The sequence below is a fragment of the Aethalodelphis obliquidens genome, unplaced genomic scaffold (assembly GCF_003676395.1).
Source record: "Aethalodelphis obliquidens isolate GAN/ISIS:26980383/991018 unplaced genomic scaffold, ASM367639v1 scaffold36, whole genome shotgun sequence".
NCBI lineage: Eukaryota > Metazoa > Chordata > Mammalia > Artiodactyla > Delphinidae > Aethalodelphis > Aethalodelphis obliquidens.
The window spans coordinates 16,677,595-16,693,249 of NW_020837980.1; the positions used below are offsets into that span (position 1 = coordinate 16,677,595).

The 15,655-nt window shown below is 44.3% G+C and overlaps 2 protein-coding genes across 2 annotated transcripts in view; one reads left to right on the plus strand and one right to left on the minus strand.

Moving 5' to 3' along the window:
• Positions 1 to 8,653: 8,653 nt before the first annotated feature.
• Positions 8,654 to 9,321, minus strand: H2AJ (H2A.J histone). Its single transcript, XM_027129537.1, has one exon. The coding sequence runs from the start codon at positions 9,211 to 9,213 to the stop codon at positions 8,824 to 8,826; it is 390 nt and encodes a 129-aa protein (XP_026985338.1). The 5' UTR covers positions 9,214 to 9,321; the 3' UTR covers positions 8,654 to 8,823.
• Positions 9,322 to 11,517: 2,196 nt separating this feature from the next.
• The window catches only part of H4C16 (H4 histone 16), a 34,715-nt gene continuing 30,577 nt past the window's right edge, over positions 11,518 to 15,655 (plus strand). Inside the window, exon 1 of the mRNA XM_027129549.1 lies at positions 11,518 to 12,748. Within this exon, the coding sequence (XP_026985350.1) occupies positions 11,697 to 12,008 (312 nt within the window). The 5' untranslated portion in view covers positions 11,518 to 11,696 and the 3' untranslated portion in view covers positions 12,009 to 12,748. The remainder of the gene's footprint in view (positions 12,749 to 15,655) is intronic.

Genomic DNA, 15,655 nt, shown 5'->3' on the forward strand with positions numbered 1-15,655 from the left:
GGACAGGTGGGCCTGTGAGGGAGTCAGGGCACCAGTGAAGGCTGGAGGCCCAGCGTGTGTGGTTTCCCCCTAGGGAGGACCATGGGAAGGTGGTCCCCAGGGCGAGTCAGGGCTGGAGGTCATGCAGGGAATGTGCATTCTGGGCACGAGGCTGGAGTAGAAGCCACCCGGTATCCTCACCCCCTCACTGCTTACCCACCACAACCGGGCAGCAGCCTGAGCCAGCAGGAGCCATACTTCCCTCCTGCCAAGGCCCTCAGTGCCCTCTCCCCACAGAGCCTAGCATCACGCTTCTGTAAGGAAGGCAGGCCCAGAGGAACTCCAACCACTACCACAGAGCCCGTATAAAGTTGGAATTTGGAGCCCTGAGGCAATAAATTTATAACTGGCACACGAGAGCATAAGGAAAATTCAGTCTTTTTACTTCCACTTTCACAACCTAGTTGTAAAATTATTGGCACAAATTCCTTTAACAAAAATCTATGGAATGTTTCTCAAGCTCCTTCAGGCGGGTGGTTAGGCCATTAGCTTATGCGTATTAGCTGATGATAAAATTTCTGTGTGTCATTTTGTTCTTAAAAATATCTCAAGAGGACTGCAATTGACTGGCCATCTATGTTAGGGGTTTGTTAAGTAGAACAAAGCTAAGAACTAGGAAGTAAGCAAAAAATACTCAGAAACTCTGACAGAGACAGTGGTACTCACTAAAGGATTCCGTGTGCTCTTTTACGTTTTCCAGCCTTCTTTGCAGTGAGATTTAAGCATGAACTAGTTCTTTCCCGAAGCAAAAAGTGGGTGTGAGTTCCCTGCACTCCTAACCCCCTGCCGCCGGAAGAGACAGGAAGTACTTTGGTATGGCTGGCAAGTGGCATATATATGAAAACACGGCAGAAGAATAGGCTGGAATCTATGAATTTTATAGACTTCCTTTAAGGTCTACTTTTATGGAAGCTTCAGGAACACAGGGATTCCGTCTGTCCTGTTTGCGCTTGCTAGAACACTGTGTATCAAGGGTTTTTGTCAGGGGGATAAACTTAGTCGTGCTAGCAAAGGTCCGGTGACATTCCTCCCCATAGCAGTGGGTGCCTCCTCATGTTATATTTGTATAACTAAGGGTCCGGATCCCCCGTTTACATGATTCCACCCTCTTCTACGCCCCTAAGGAGGATGAACTGTAGAAACTGCCTTAATGGGGTTTCTTACCTTCTGGCATCCATTTAGGCTGGGTAATAAGCGCTGTGTAGGAGGAAGGGAGGAAAGTGAGGTCATGGTAATTACTCCCCTGGCCCCTCCCCGCATGGTTGCCTTGGGTTAGCATTTCCTGACTCTCCCTGTCATGCGGGCTCCTCCACACTACCTTCTCCTACCAGGTCTGGTGACCACACCCCTTCACTCCATCAGCCGAGGGTGGTGGAGCTCAGCGGTCACCAGCCCTTCCATGTGCTTTCCCTGCATCATTGTAAGCAGTCCCTTCATTAAACTGTCCTAAAATCACATTTGGGCATGCCATCTGTTTCCAGACAGGATCCTGGCTGACTTAGCACCTGAATAAATATTCAACAGAGGATGTGTTGAATAAATAATATATAAAAGACAGAGAAGTCACCGAATACAGAAAACAAATGTGTTAATATTATAAAACTCCCAGAATAGTGTTTGGCGCATGGTACATACATGTTTGTTAGAATGACATTTGCTTTTCAGAATGAGACCTATGGCTGTGATGGAGAGGACAGATTGGCTGCAAGGTGACAGACCCCAGGTGGGAAGATGCATCTTTCCCCACTGTAGGGGAGAGATGAAGAGTGCCAGACCACCACGGGTGGGTCGAGGGGAGGAGTCGAGAGGTCTGTTCCAGAGGAAGAAAGCACAAGACTGGATAACCAATCTGATGTAGGGGATGAGGCAGAAAGAGAAACAAGAACGTGGGGTCTCCAGCTTAGGGCTTTGGTTGCCTGGCAGTGTCCAGCGAATAAAGGCTGTGAAGCTGCCTTATTGAGGGTGATGATGAAGAACAGCAGGAAGAAGATGACTCCAGCAGCTAACGTTTATGGAACGTTACTGTGTGCCAGGCATTTTCAGAAGTGCTTTACATGTATTAATTTATTTAATCCTTACTACAACCCCGTGGGGTAGCTAGTACACATTTTACAGATGTGTCTGTTGAGGTGAAGAATGATTAGATAACTTTCCCAGAGTTACACAACTAGGGGAGCAGAAATTCAAACCTAGGTAGTGGACTGGGAGAGGCGGGTGTGGAATGATGGGAATTGGTCCAGTTTGGAACAGCTGAGGTTGAGACCCCAGTGAGATAACCTATGGCGATCTTAAGTAGGCAGGTGAAGTGTGAAGTTTAGAAGGCAGGTAGGGGATATATACCATAAACACTGAGAGACAGGGGAACACAAAAGGGAAAGAGAAAATCGAAGTAGAAAATATAAGGTAATAATCACAACAACAGCAGTAATTTATTGAGCTCTTACCATACACTAGACACTAAATGCTTTATGATAAGGAAAAGATACTATTATCCCATCTTTATGCATGAGAAAACCAAGACTTAGCAAGCTTATAAATAAATGCCTAGATTTTTATTGGTCTGAATGCTTTTCTTCCTGGCATAAGTTCAAATCAGAATAACTGACTGGATTCTGTTTGGGCCCGACAATGGGAAGCAGGATATTGGAAGAGGGGAGAAAAGTGAGGTCATGGTATTTACTTAATATATACATTTAAATGTATTAAAATTATGTATAATTATATATATATAAAGTATATATAAATAAAATTTAAAACAATTTATTATTAGAAATATTGATACATGAACTATCATGTGAAAAATACCAGGACATTTTTACCCTATGTGAAGACACGCAAAAAGATAAATTCAAGAGAGAACGTTCCTTGATGAACGTGAAAGCAAGGGGATGGTGTCGGAGGATTTGGATGTTTAAAGTACATGAATGTGGGACTGAAATACCCACAGACAGTGGTTCCCTCTTTTGCGTGGTGCTTGGACACTGCCGACATTCGCCTTGGATGTCTCTGTCTACCTCCGCTGCTCAGCAAGTCCTCTTCTCAGGGTCATGCTTTTTTCTTTAGTTATTGAGGGAGGGGAAAACAGCCCATGACAGCTTGAAACTGGCCTGGACTATTGGCTAGACCCTGGCGTTACTAGGAGTTGGCCTGACGTAGCTGTACCATGGTATTACGTGGAACATAAACCATTTCACATGACACCAACAACACACAAGGCCATTCTACTGTGAAAAATCAAAACAAAACCGAGATCTCTGTATCATATATGAACACAAAAACATAAGCGTTGTCCAAACCACAAAAATGACCAAACAGCCCCCTGTGTCGGCCCATGTGCATTAGCATCTTCACCTATTACAGCTGTAGCCTCACTTCCTTCCTTGTACCTGATTAGCTGTATTAAGCTACCAAATCAAAGACGTACCTCTGTTCCCTCCACAGTATGGAATCCTGGGCAAAGCCCCAGACCTACATCCTATACACAGACCCAAGCCCTATAACAAATCCTTTCTAATATATTAGACACCTCACATCTCCCCAGTATGTGTGCTCCCTGCTACAAAGAACAACAAACCCAACTTGTTAAACTACAGGTATGTTCCTGGTGGTCTTTGGCTGAAGGGCAAAGACAAAACTATGGATTCAACTCAAGTGCTCATTACTTGGACCAGGACTCTCAACTCAGTAATAGTGTGAACATCTGGGACCCCTGGGCTTTTGACAGGAACAAGAGAGTTCATTTGACAAGTACTTTAAAACAGAAAGCAAGTAAACCCTTACGAGCACTTTGCTTGTCTGGTTTGCCTAAAAGAAAGATAATTTTGTTTAGTGTAGGGCTTATCCCTCCTTTGTTTGCATCATTTGGAGTTAGGCAGTGCTGGCTTTTTAATTGCATGGCTTGATAAAATTATCAAAGACCCCAGTTACTATCCAAACCCACTGTTAACCTTTTTTTGTGTATATATATATATATGTTAAAATGTGTTTTTCAACACCTAAACTTTCTTTCCTCTCCCTGTAGAGAAAACAAAATAAAGCTTTACAGTGATAATTTCGTATCTGCCTGAAGCCAGCCAGCTTCCTTTCTTTTTTCATTTTGTTTTGTTTTGTTCCTCTTACTCTCCATTTCCCTCTCTTGGGAAACTAAACACTTAAACATTAACTAAGTTTGTCAGGGTCAAACTTCTCCTGCTTTAGTCATTCTAAAATACCTACATTGGCTTTATGAATTAATAAGTTGCTCTAACACAACACTGTAAATCCACTATAAGTCAAAAAGAAAAAAAAGTTGCCACCATTTCTATAACTTCTTTAAAATTGAAACTTAAAACATTGATTAAAATTAAAATATGTAAAAACCTGTATTCAAATATATGGGATGATAACACAAGATGCATTCTCAAATGGTTCTTTGCCAATATTCTTCTCGGCTTTTGTAAAAAAATGTTTTTGGACTCCCCTGGCAGTCCAGGAGTTAGGACTCCACACTTCCAATGCAGGGGCCAACAGGTTCAACCCCTGGTTGGAGAACTAAGATCCCACATGCCGCTCGGCGCAGCCAGAACAATTATTAAAAAAAATAAAAAATAAAATTTTAAAAAATGTTTTTGCTGTCACGACATATCTCCCTCTAATTTCTGTATATGCAATGTGAAAATGCGAAGGAGAAAATGCATCTCCATTCCAGTGCCACGGGTAAAGTAAGCCAGCTTGCCAGTGTTCCCTGGGTAGGACAACGTAATAACTTTTAAAGAACATATTCTACTTACATGTCAAAATAAAGACAAATTAGGAAGTGTCTGGGAGCACAGCGACCCAAATTGTGAAAAATCTCCATCCCTTGACGCTCTCTCCTTCAGTCTGTGTCCCGTCATCTTCTGAAAGGCTGCTCTTCCTCGACAGGAGATTAGACCTCACAGATCCCACACGCCCTGTCAGAGATTCACTTATACACCTTTCCCTACATTCTCTAGATTTATATTCCCTCTGGATGATTTTACCCATGAGGACCATTGTTAATCATGACTCCCAAATTCTTATCTCCAGGCCAGACTTTCTCCCCTGGATTCCCCGGACGCAGGTATATTGCCTTTTGACCCCCATGCTTTTGCACGTGCTGTCCCTCTGCCTAGAACGCTCTGTCGTGTCAGGCTCACTTTTGCACTAGACCCATCTCAGGTGCCACTCTCCCCACCAGGCCGAGAAACACAGGTGCCTCTTCTCTGTTACTATAATACCCTGAGCATCTCCCTTTCTTAAGGTGTAGCCTGCTAGATTATAATCATCTTTCTAATTATACGATAATCATTTTTCTTGACAGCCAGTTATCAATCATAGATGTAACATGTAACATATGCTCAATAAATTGTTGAACGAACAGGTTCCATTTTTAATCTGAGTGGGTGCATTTAACAAGCTACTAATTCCAAACTAGGTTGTCCTTCAAGGGGGAAAAAATGCAAATTCAGGTTCACAAGGTTCATTTTGCTATTTACGACTCTCTTTTCTGTTATAGACTGGATTGTAGATGTCTTATAGCTAGTAAAACAGCCATTAAGCTTGTTTTTATGGTGCGTTAGACGAGAAGTCACAGAATTGCTAGAATGCCAGATGTTTACTAACTTCAATAGGTCCCGTGACTACTGCTACTTGCTCTAAATCCAGTTTCACATACTAATGGTTACTATTCATTGAGCACATTTCTATATGGGAAGCTCAGTGCCTTAATTTACATTATCTCATTAACTCTTCCCCCAGATCCACTGATGTAACACTATTATTATGCCCAATTAATAGATGAAACTGAGATTTAAAGAGACTGAGTAACATTTCCAAAATCACCCACCTACTAAGGAGGTGAGTGGATTTGAGCCCAGGTCTCATTCCAGAGAGTAAAAGTTCTTAAACACCATAGTATATGACCTTTCAACCATCGGAAGGAGATTTGTGAAGAGTTTGCATATAGTTATCACCAATTATGGGGCCAGACTAAACCTTTTGATTCCAGGCAGACAAAACTAAACAGACCAGTTCTCAGGGACACAAAGGCAAGACTGGCCCTGCAGGAAAAAACAAAGAATGAACAAATCCTGGCCAAGTCACAGCCTGCCACGCTGAATGGCTTATCTCCACGAGAAAGCGCATGTGTGTATACCCACACAACTATGGATTAGAAATCTACTAAGGACAAGGATTCAGGTCCCACCAGTTTTTGTCCTAAATCTTCTTCCATCAGGTCTCGTGCTTGAAAAAATATTGGCCTTTTAAGTTAACAATCATACATTGGCAAGAACTGTTTGTGCATCAAAGGTCCACAGGCTGAACTGATTTGGCAAGGGGTGTGCATTTATTTTTTTTAGGGGTATGCATTTTGAACTGCCAATAAACTATTCAGGTTTAAAAACCCCTCAAAAACAGAAATGGTGAGGGACTGATTGAAGCTTGCAGCAGGGGAAGTATTTAAGGGGAGCCTAAGAATCTCTGGGACAGTGGTGGTCAAGGTAGAATGAGGATGGGGGTCATCACTGTACCTTGTATCTGGCCTGTTTTTATCTTCAGGTAACAGGATTAGACTCCTGTGAATCTTTAGAGGGAAAAGAAAAGTTTATCTTATAAATGTCCTATCCTAATTTCTTTACCATTTGGTAATAATCTTTCACGTGCCTCAAATTTTTTAGGAAATTAAGACATAAGTGTCAAAACCAGCACCTGATATACACTTTTTTTCCCTCCACTGCCCATCACTCCACAAAGTGGTAACAATGAGAACTATTCCTAATAATTGGGCATTAAAAACAACAAAATCATATTAACTACAGTTACCTATTCCCTAACCTATAAAGGTAAGCCTATATCCCTGTAGAAAATGGTACTTCTTTCAATTTACTGAGCATCTAATATCTGGCATGCAATAAAGGAACAATCTCAGTCATCAAAATAGGTATTATGACTATTATTTTACATATGAGGAAGCCTTCTGAGTAGAAGGTGGTAATGGAGTAAACAGCTGGACACCTTGGAAACTGCCCTGGGTACATACCCTTGGTATTTTCTCACATTTCACATATTTATTAAAGCATTACTGTGCCATTAATCAACACAACCCCAATAGGCATTGTTGGAATGAGGTCATTACTTTAGGCCTCCGAACAGGGGTATGTGTGGCCTGACCTTGGTATGCTTCAATCTTGATCACATGGGAGAAGTAATCCCGACATTCATTCCACAAGCAACAGAGAGACACAAGTACTAGTGGAAGCTGATGGGGAATTCTTTCTCTGATAGTAACTTATTTGTTCAGTGTCCTATCTTCAGGACACTGAACAAATAAGTGAGCTTTAAGAGTCAAAATCCAGTTGGTCTCATCTACAGCTATACCCCCATCACCCATCACCTAGTACTGTGCATGGCATATAGACATGCTCAATAAATATTGGGGAAGAAATAAAGACAGTCCATGTGAGAAAACGGGCCAACTACAATACTACCAAGGATGAAGACATACTCTTTTTTTTTTTTTTCTTTTCAAGAAGACTTCAACTCTGACTCACAGGAAAGATGAATCCAAAGACGTGAAATCTAAACGGGGATCTTATTTTGTGGAGCATGAGGGCCAGGACAAAGCTTGTAGAAAAGGGTGAAATGGAAGGGTCAGTTAAGGACAGATTGGATTGCTAGTGTGTAACTTTCAAATTCTTGATCTGAAATCATTTGTCCTTGCCTCTTCTCACATCTCACATATTTATTAAAGCATTACTGTACCATTAAGCAACACAACCCCAATAGGCATTGTTGGAATGAGGTCATTACTTCAGGCCAGTGGTAGAACATAAGGGACATCAAGAGGGTGATTTGTTGTTATAAAGCAAAATCAAACCAATTACATTTCCACAGGAATCTAACATGGTGGAGATAAGACCATTATGAAGCTAGAAACTTAAGAAAATCATTTTTAAAGCTCATAAGCATATGTAACTCATGACTAAAGGTGCTGCACTGTTCTGCAACATGAGTGTCAGGGGAACAAACTTCCAACCTCGTGACTCATGCTTCCGTATTACACATTACACACTCATGCTTCCGTATTCTTCATTTTAAAGAAATGTGAACATAAGCATGTTCATAAAAATATCTGATACCGAAAACACAACAGCTGTCAGGCCAAGAAAATCTGTTGACACCGTGTCCTCAGAGCCACACTTCCAAGACGGCAAGTTATTTTACCTTTTGAAAAGTATGGGCGGAGAGACAACTTCCTGCCCAAGATCAGCTCGAAGCCACCGTCTCCTTCCTAGAACAGGTTCCTGAACTGCCCAAACAGGGCAGGGGAGCAAAGGCCCTGGGAAGGGAAAGTAAAAATAATTCCCCCAGCCGCATTCGCACCTACTCTGTCTCTCCTCCGCCTTCAGGCGAGGAGGAAGAGTTCCCAACTCTGCCCACCTCCAGGCCAGTGGGTCCCTTCTGGTCTCCCTTGCCCGCCTTGAGGGTGACCTGCGGACCAAAGCAGCCCAGAAAGTGGCTCAGGCCGACCCACCAGTACCTCCTCCAAAGGCCTCCCGGTTGCCCCCTGGGTCACCCGGCAGGCCCCCGCGATTACACAGTTCTCTCGACCAGACAACTTTCACCGACTTTATTGGCCCCCGACCCTAATGGGCCCCTCGCCGCCCACCTCCCCACTAGATCGCGCCGGCTCTCCATAACATCAACCGTATTCAAAAACACTGCGGGGTGGCTATGGAAAGAGCCTTTGCTGAGGAAGCCAGCTCTCCTGTGGCGGCGTCAGGGTCACTTGCTCTTCGCCTTCTGACTCTCCGTCTTCTTGGGCAGCAGCACGGCCTGGATGTTGGGTAGGACGCCGCCCTGGGCGATGGTCACTTTCCCCAGCAGCTTGTTTAGCTCCTCGTCATTGCGGATGGCGAGTTGCAGGTGGCGAGGGATTATCCTGGTCTTCTTGTTGTCCCGCGCGGCGTTGCCAGCCAACTCCAGGATCTCCGCCGTCAGGTACTCCAACACCGCTGCCAGGTACACCGGCGCCCCGGCTCCCACTCGCTCTGCGTAGTTACCTTTGCGCAGCAGTCGGTGCACTCGGCCCACCGGGAACTGCAGGCCCGCGCGAGAGGACCGGGACTTGGCCTTTGCCCGCACTTTGCCGCCCTGCTTTCCGCGACCAGACATGTTTGTCTCTCGCCTAAAACTCCAGCTAGGGTAAATAAAACCCAGCGGTCCAGTTCCTAGAATGGGAGGGCAACGTACCACATCTGAACTGCCTCCACCAACACTTTGCTGACACTAGGCAGCGCCTTCCCATTGGGCGCGGCAACAACCTCGGCTCCGGTGACCAATGACAGGCAGGCTCTTCTCCCAATTAGAGCGCTGGCAGAAGGACCGCCTTCTCCAGCTTGCTCCAATCAAAAGAAAAACTGCTAACCCTCATTTACATAACCTTCCATATGAATACCCTGGGCCCGACTGCTTCGCCCTTAGGGGTTCAGTTGAATTTACAGGATCCTGAGGTTTCAACGTCCTCGCTCACTCGCAGGAAAATAACGTCTTAAGAATTAACTAACCGAGTTTCCCTAGTGGCGCTAGTGGTGTAGTGGTTGAGAATCCGCCTGCCAATGCAGGAAACACAGGTTCTAGCTCTGGTCGGGGAAGATCCCACATGCCACTAAGGCAACTAAGGCCGTGTGCCACAACTATGGAGCCTGCAAGCCGTAACTACTGAGCCCGCATGCCACAACTACTGAAGCCCATGCTCTTAGAGCCCATGCTCCACAATAAAAGAACCCACTGCAATGAGAAGCCCGCTCACGGCAACAAAGAGTAGCTCTCCTGCTCACCGCAACTAGATAAAAAAGCCTGCACGCAGTAACAAAGACCCAATGCAGCCAAAAATAAATTAATTAATTTTTTTAAAAGTTTAAAAAAATTAAGAAACCATGGTAAGAAAAAGAAAAATCCGGAAGGAGAGCTACTCTAAAGTACAAGGCCTGAAGCAAGAAATCCCTCTAGCACTTGAGGTCGCAGGGTATGACCCCAATTTTTGACTTATTATTATTATTATTATGGACACTTTTTATTCTTGTAAACAAGAGAGACCTCTAACTTGAAAATGTTCTAACCTTGATTTCTTAGTAAATATTTAAAAGCCAACCTATTTTACCATTACAAGAATCCTGATTCTTCAAGACTTTTCTTCTTTGAGTCAAGGATTAAAATCATGTGGTACAATTTGACTATTTAGGATTTTTTTTTTTTAGCCATCCAGAGAGTGTTCTGAGAGCTCTTTTAATTCTTCTTTAACAACAATAACAGTAACTTTTTTGTGCTATGGAGATGGGTAAGGATAGGTAAATAATAAGCATTTAGGTATATATAAATATTTACCATAAAGCTTTCCTGCTGGAAAGGCTTATTCGTCAGGACTAGGGACAGGGAGCACAGTTTACTAAAATATTTGTTCCTCAAGGTGTTAAGTACCTGGGAAAGAGTTATGAATCATCCTCTAAATACTGCTGCCTTTTATCGCAGTAAACCCTTTTGGGAAGACAGACAGTCCTATCTCCTAGAGGGGCGACACTACTCAAGTTTTGTTTCTGCTCAGGGATTCTCTTAAGAAAAGAATGGAGAGCCTCCTAATTGGGGATCTGCAGTATAAATCACTATTTAAAGCCACGATCATGGCATCCACTATTTTACAGGAACTTTGAATTTTTAAGTGAGAACCTCGGGTTTTAATGAAATAAGATTACAGTATTTTAACTAAATAATCACAGAAATAGTTATTTGATTGAAACGCAAAAAACGCGCTTCGGCTGGAGGCGGTGGAGGCAGTAAAGTCTGCCAACTGTTCAGAAGAATCTTCAAGGGAAAAGTCTGGGGGGATTGGGGGAAATGGGTAAGGTTAGACTTTTTGAAAGGATTTTAGTTCTTTCTCCACGGGGCCCCCAAAAGAGAAAAAAGAACCATTAAAAGATTTTCTCTACCCCAACTAGTGACTTAAAAAGATCCACAGGTGTAAAGCAATCGCTTTTAAATTTAACATGTAGTAAAGCATTCCTGGTTCCTATTGGTTTTCACATTAGTCTGAGAATGGTATTATAAGAGTAAGCATTCCGTTTGAAAACTATAAAATTAGAATTCCCGCGCCCTACAGAGAGAGAGAGAAAAGGCAAAATAAATTTTATCGAGTCTTTCCTCAATTTCATGGCAAAAATAAGAAAATCTTTCCCAAATAAGCAAACAAGAAATTTTATAGGGAGGGAATTTTTTTTTTTTCGGTACGCGGGCCTCTCACTGTTGTGGCCGCTCCCGTTGCGTAGCACAGGCTCCGGACGCGCAGGCTCAGCGGCCTATGACTCACGGGCCCAGCCGCTCCGCGGCATGTGGGATCTTCCCGGACCGGGGCACGAACCGGTGTTCGCTGAATCGGCAGGCGGACTCTCAACCACTGCGCCACTAGGGAAGCCCTATAGGGAGGGAATTTTAAAAAAAAAAAAAAAAAAGAAAGAAAGAAAGAAATCTCCTGGAGCCTATAGCTCCGCCCACTTTCTTGAGGTTTTCAAACAGGTCCGCTAGAAGGAACTATAAGCCCAGGTTCACAGCTCACAGAACTACTAGCAAATTGCTGTTTGGTTTTAGACGTGTTGTTGTGAAAGATGTCCGGCCGAGGTAAAGGTGGCAAAGGGCTGGGTAAGGGAGGCGCTAAGCGCCACCGGAAGGTCTTACGGGACAACATCCAGGGTATTACGAAGCCCGCCATTCGCCGTCTGGCTCGCCGTGGTGGTGTGAAGCGCATCTCTGGCCTCATCTATGAGGAGACCCGGGGAGTGCTCAAAGTGTTCCTGGAGAACGTGATTCGTGATGCGGTGACTTACACGGAGCACGCCAAGCGCAAGACGGTCACGGCCATGGATGTGGTGTATGCGCTGAAACGCCAGGGCCGCACCCTTTACGGCTTCGGCGGCTGAGGTGTGCCTGCGGCTTATCTCTAGATCCCAAAAGGCCCTTTTTAGGGCCCTCAAAACGTCAAGAAAAGAGTTGGTAGTGCTTAAACTGCCGTGTGAATTTGCAGATAGATGCTTCAAATGAAGCGTTAATTGGGGTTAGGCTTGAGGCTTGGGGAGGTGTGAGCCGCAGAGCTCGAGCCGGGAACCTAGCGTCCGCGCTTAGAACGTAGCCTGGGAAATAACGGCGCAGGGCAGTAGTGATTTTGCTCTCTGTTTCAGAGCCGGACTGCCGACGTTGGATTCCTTTTGGGAAAAGTAGGCATCGCTACCTTTCCAAACCCACGTCTTGGAAGTGGTACACGCTTCTTAGCGGGGGAGGCTTCGGGCCCTGAGCATATATAGAATGGCTTGTATGCAAATAGGGTGAGCCGGCTATCCTCCTCCGATTGGATAGGAGGCGTCAGAGGGGGCGGTTCTCGCTGGTGCTACCCGGGTTCTCGCTGGTCGACCCGCTCCGTCTCTGAGACCGCGGATGTCGCGGCGTCCAATAGGAAAGCTCGAGGTGCAGGCGTAGTGTGGCGCGCCGGAGTCTGCCGGGTGTGAATATTTTATTTTTTCACTGACTTTGTGAGTAAGGGGTAACCCAGCTCAGGCGCTGAATGCAGGGTGGCTGCGTGTGGGCGAAGTCCAGGCCTGGGCCTGAGCCCTCGGCCCCTGCGCTAGCCGTGGGTCAGCTGCACAAAGATAGACGCGCCGAGCAGGTGAGCGTCGCGACTCCGGAGTACCCGGCGGCGGTGCTTGAACTCCTAGCGGTGGGAATCCAGGAGTTAGCCGGCAGCGTGGCCGGGGCGCAGGGCAGCGTCCTGCCCAGCATCCATGCGCTGCTGTTGCTCGGGAGAGAGGGTCGTGTGGCCCGGTAGCAGCCGGGAGATAAACCCTCACTTCCTAGTAAAAGTCGTTTTCCGAATCGCGGGCGGGGCTGAGGAGAGGAGAGAGGAGGCGAGTTGGGTTCTAAGGGGTTCAGTGAAAAGGGTGTGGCGAGAGAGCTGTTTAGTCGTGGAGTCCTACGCAGTAATCCCTCCCGGGAGAGCAAGGAACGGTCCGTTTGCGGGCGCTTTCCTGGGTCGCCGGCGGAGCTGGAGACGGGGCCCCACCTGCGTGCCGCAGGCAGGGGCCGCCAGCGGGGAGAGGCGGGAACCGAAGTCATTAAAGGGCCTCGCTCGACTCCTGGCTCTGTCACTCCTAACTAACCTGTTTATATGAGGGAAATGGGGAAGGGGCTTAAGGCCCCCAAATGCGGTGTGATCCCATGCACCTTAACTGATCTCCCCCAGCTCCGGCTTGTCTAGACATCGTGAAATCACTTAGCTTCCTAGAGGTGGTTGCCTGGATTGGCTTTGGGGTAATTTCCCAGCCTTGACAGCGATGTATGTTTATCTCACTTTAAGCGATATATCAATATATCTCATATGTACTCTAGCCAGGGAAACATTTCTTGTATTCCCTCAGCAGAGGCTGGCATCATATCATTTATTGAATATCAGACACTTTGGGACAAATTGTACTCCATGATTGCATTTGATTCCCCAGCAAATTTATGAATTATGTATTATTAATTACCATTTTACAGATGAGGAAACTGATACGGGGTTTGGGGCAGAACTGAGCCAGGATTTGAACCCAGCCCTGTTGGATGCTGCACCCTTTGACGTTAACCTTTACGTGCTACTGACTCTACCAGGGAGGCTCCCGTCCCTATTTGCTGACATTTCACTTCTAAGTGGTTTCTTCTACTCCATACTCAAGTGTATCCATGGTGCTGGTATTAATTAAATTTCTGGGGCAGTGAGACAGTCCCATAAGTTCAACTTTTTTTAATTCAAGTGAAAAAATCCCTGAGTTACTTAAAAAGAAGCAGCAGGGTCTGGCACACTTCTGTGCCGTTGTATTTGTTGAGTGAGCGAATGAGTGTATTTGAGTAGATAGATGCACCTATTAAATCCCCAATTTAGTGTGAATCAGATTATTGAGGATGAAGGTGGGACTGCAGTGGAGCATGAAAATAGGTATTCATATGATAATTTAAAATATTTATTCTTTAAGTATTTAAGTTATTTGGAATCAATTTTTTGTTTATATTTTTGATGGTGGCCTCAATTTTTTTGAACCTGTCTAGTAGAACTTTATTTTCCCTTGTAGCACAGCTTTTTTGTTTTTGTTCATGTTTTATGTACTTTATAAAATATAACCAAATTATTTGAACATGAGAAATCTTTTGTTTCTGTCTGTGAGTATGAGTCCCATGGTAGTGTCCAGTCCTGAAGTAATCATTTTCCAAACCAAAACTGGGTCACATGATTTGAGAATGCAAGATATCTGAAATTAGAACTGACTGAGATTTTCTGAAGTTGACTAATAAAATGCCTTCCTACACGTTTGTTAAAGAACTTAATTTAAAGCTGTTCTATAAGGCTTTTCTTACAATGTGAATGAAATGCTGTTGAAATTAGATCCTGTAGCAAAGTCATCTCTTCTGAATTTGAACATTTAATGCCTCTTTTGTCCCAAGAACTGTTAACTTTTGAAGATTCAGAGATAAATAAGCCATCAAGAAGCTTCTATTTTCCAAGTAAAGAGCGAGGGAAGGGGAAGACATCTATGTGGTACACAGGTGGTTTGCTATAATGGAGTGGCGTGAATGAAATGCTCTTGGTGTACAGAACAAATTTTATCAGGCCTAGGGGTGTCTTCAAAGATCAGGTAACATTTGTTCTGAGCTGAAGGCCCTTTGGGGAAGGAGAAGAGCACAGCAAGCTTGGGGAGCAAACAGCGTGAACAAATGCCAGAGTAATTTCTAGGCATGATGTATTTGGGAACCCTTCTAATGTTGGATATCTAATTTGTCCTGTTGCCTGAGAATAATGTGATGGACCAGGTAAACAGTTGGATATAAGTTGAAACTAAGTCCAAACAAGCCAATAGAAAAATGAGCAAAAGACAGTGGAAAAACATGGCCAATTACCATAGAAAGAGATGTTCAGTTTGATGAGTCATCAGGGAATTGCAAATCAAGACCACAGAGAAATGCAATTTTTCATTCACTAGATGGGTTAAAAATTTTAAAATGACAATAGTAAGTGTTGCACAGAATTTCTTATAACACTAGTAGGAGTATAAAGTGATTCAACTATTTTTGAAACAAAACTTTGTCATTGTCTTGTGAACTTGAAAATAGATTCACATTTATGCTGAACCAGCAATTCCACTCCTGGATATTTACCTGAGGGAAATGATAGCACTTATGTACATGGTGCGTGTTTACTAAAGTTCTTGGTAGAGACTGGACAAGAGACTGGATGAATAAATTACGGTGTGATATAATTTGGCAGTCAGAATGAACTGATAAACACAGTCAATTCATGGTGGTCTACAATACATGAAGACGTGTGGCTTTATTTATTTGGCAAATATATATTCTAAACTAATATATGGTTGAAGCTCACCTGTGGGAGTCCTGAGGAACTAACTGAGCATTGCTGCCTTCCACAGAAAATTAACATTTTCTTCTCCTTTGGGCTGGATGCTGCTATCAACCTGTGACCATTTTAGCGCCCTGTGGGTGTCCCAGCTTGTTGAAGAGGCTCATATTCTACTTCGCCTCCTTACAG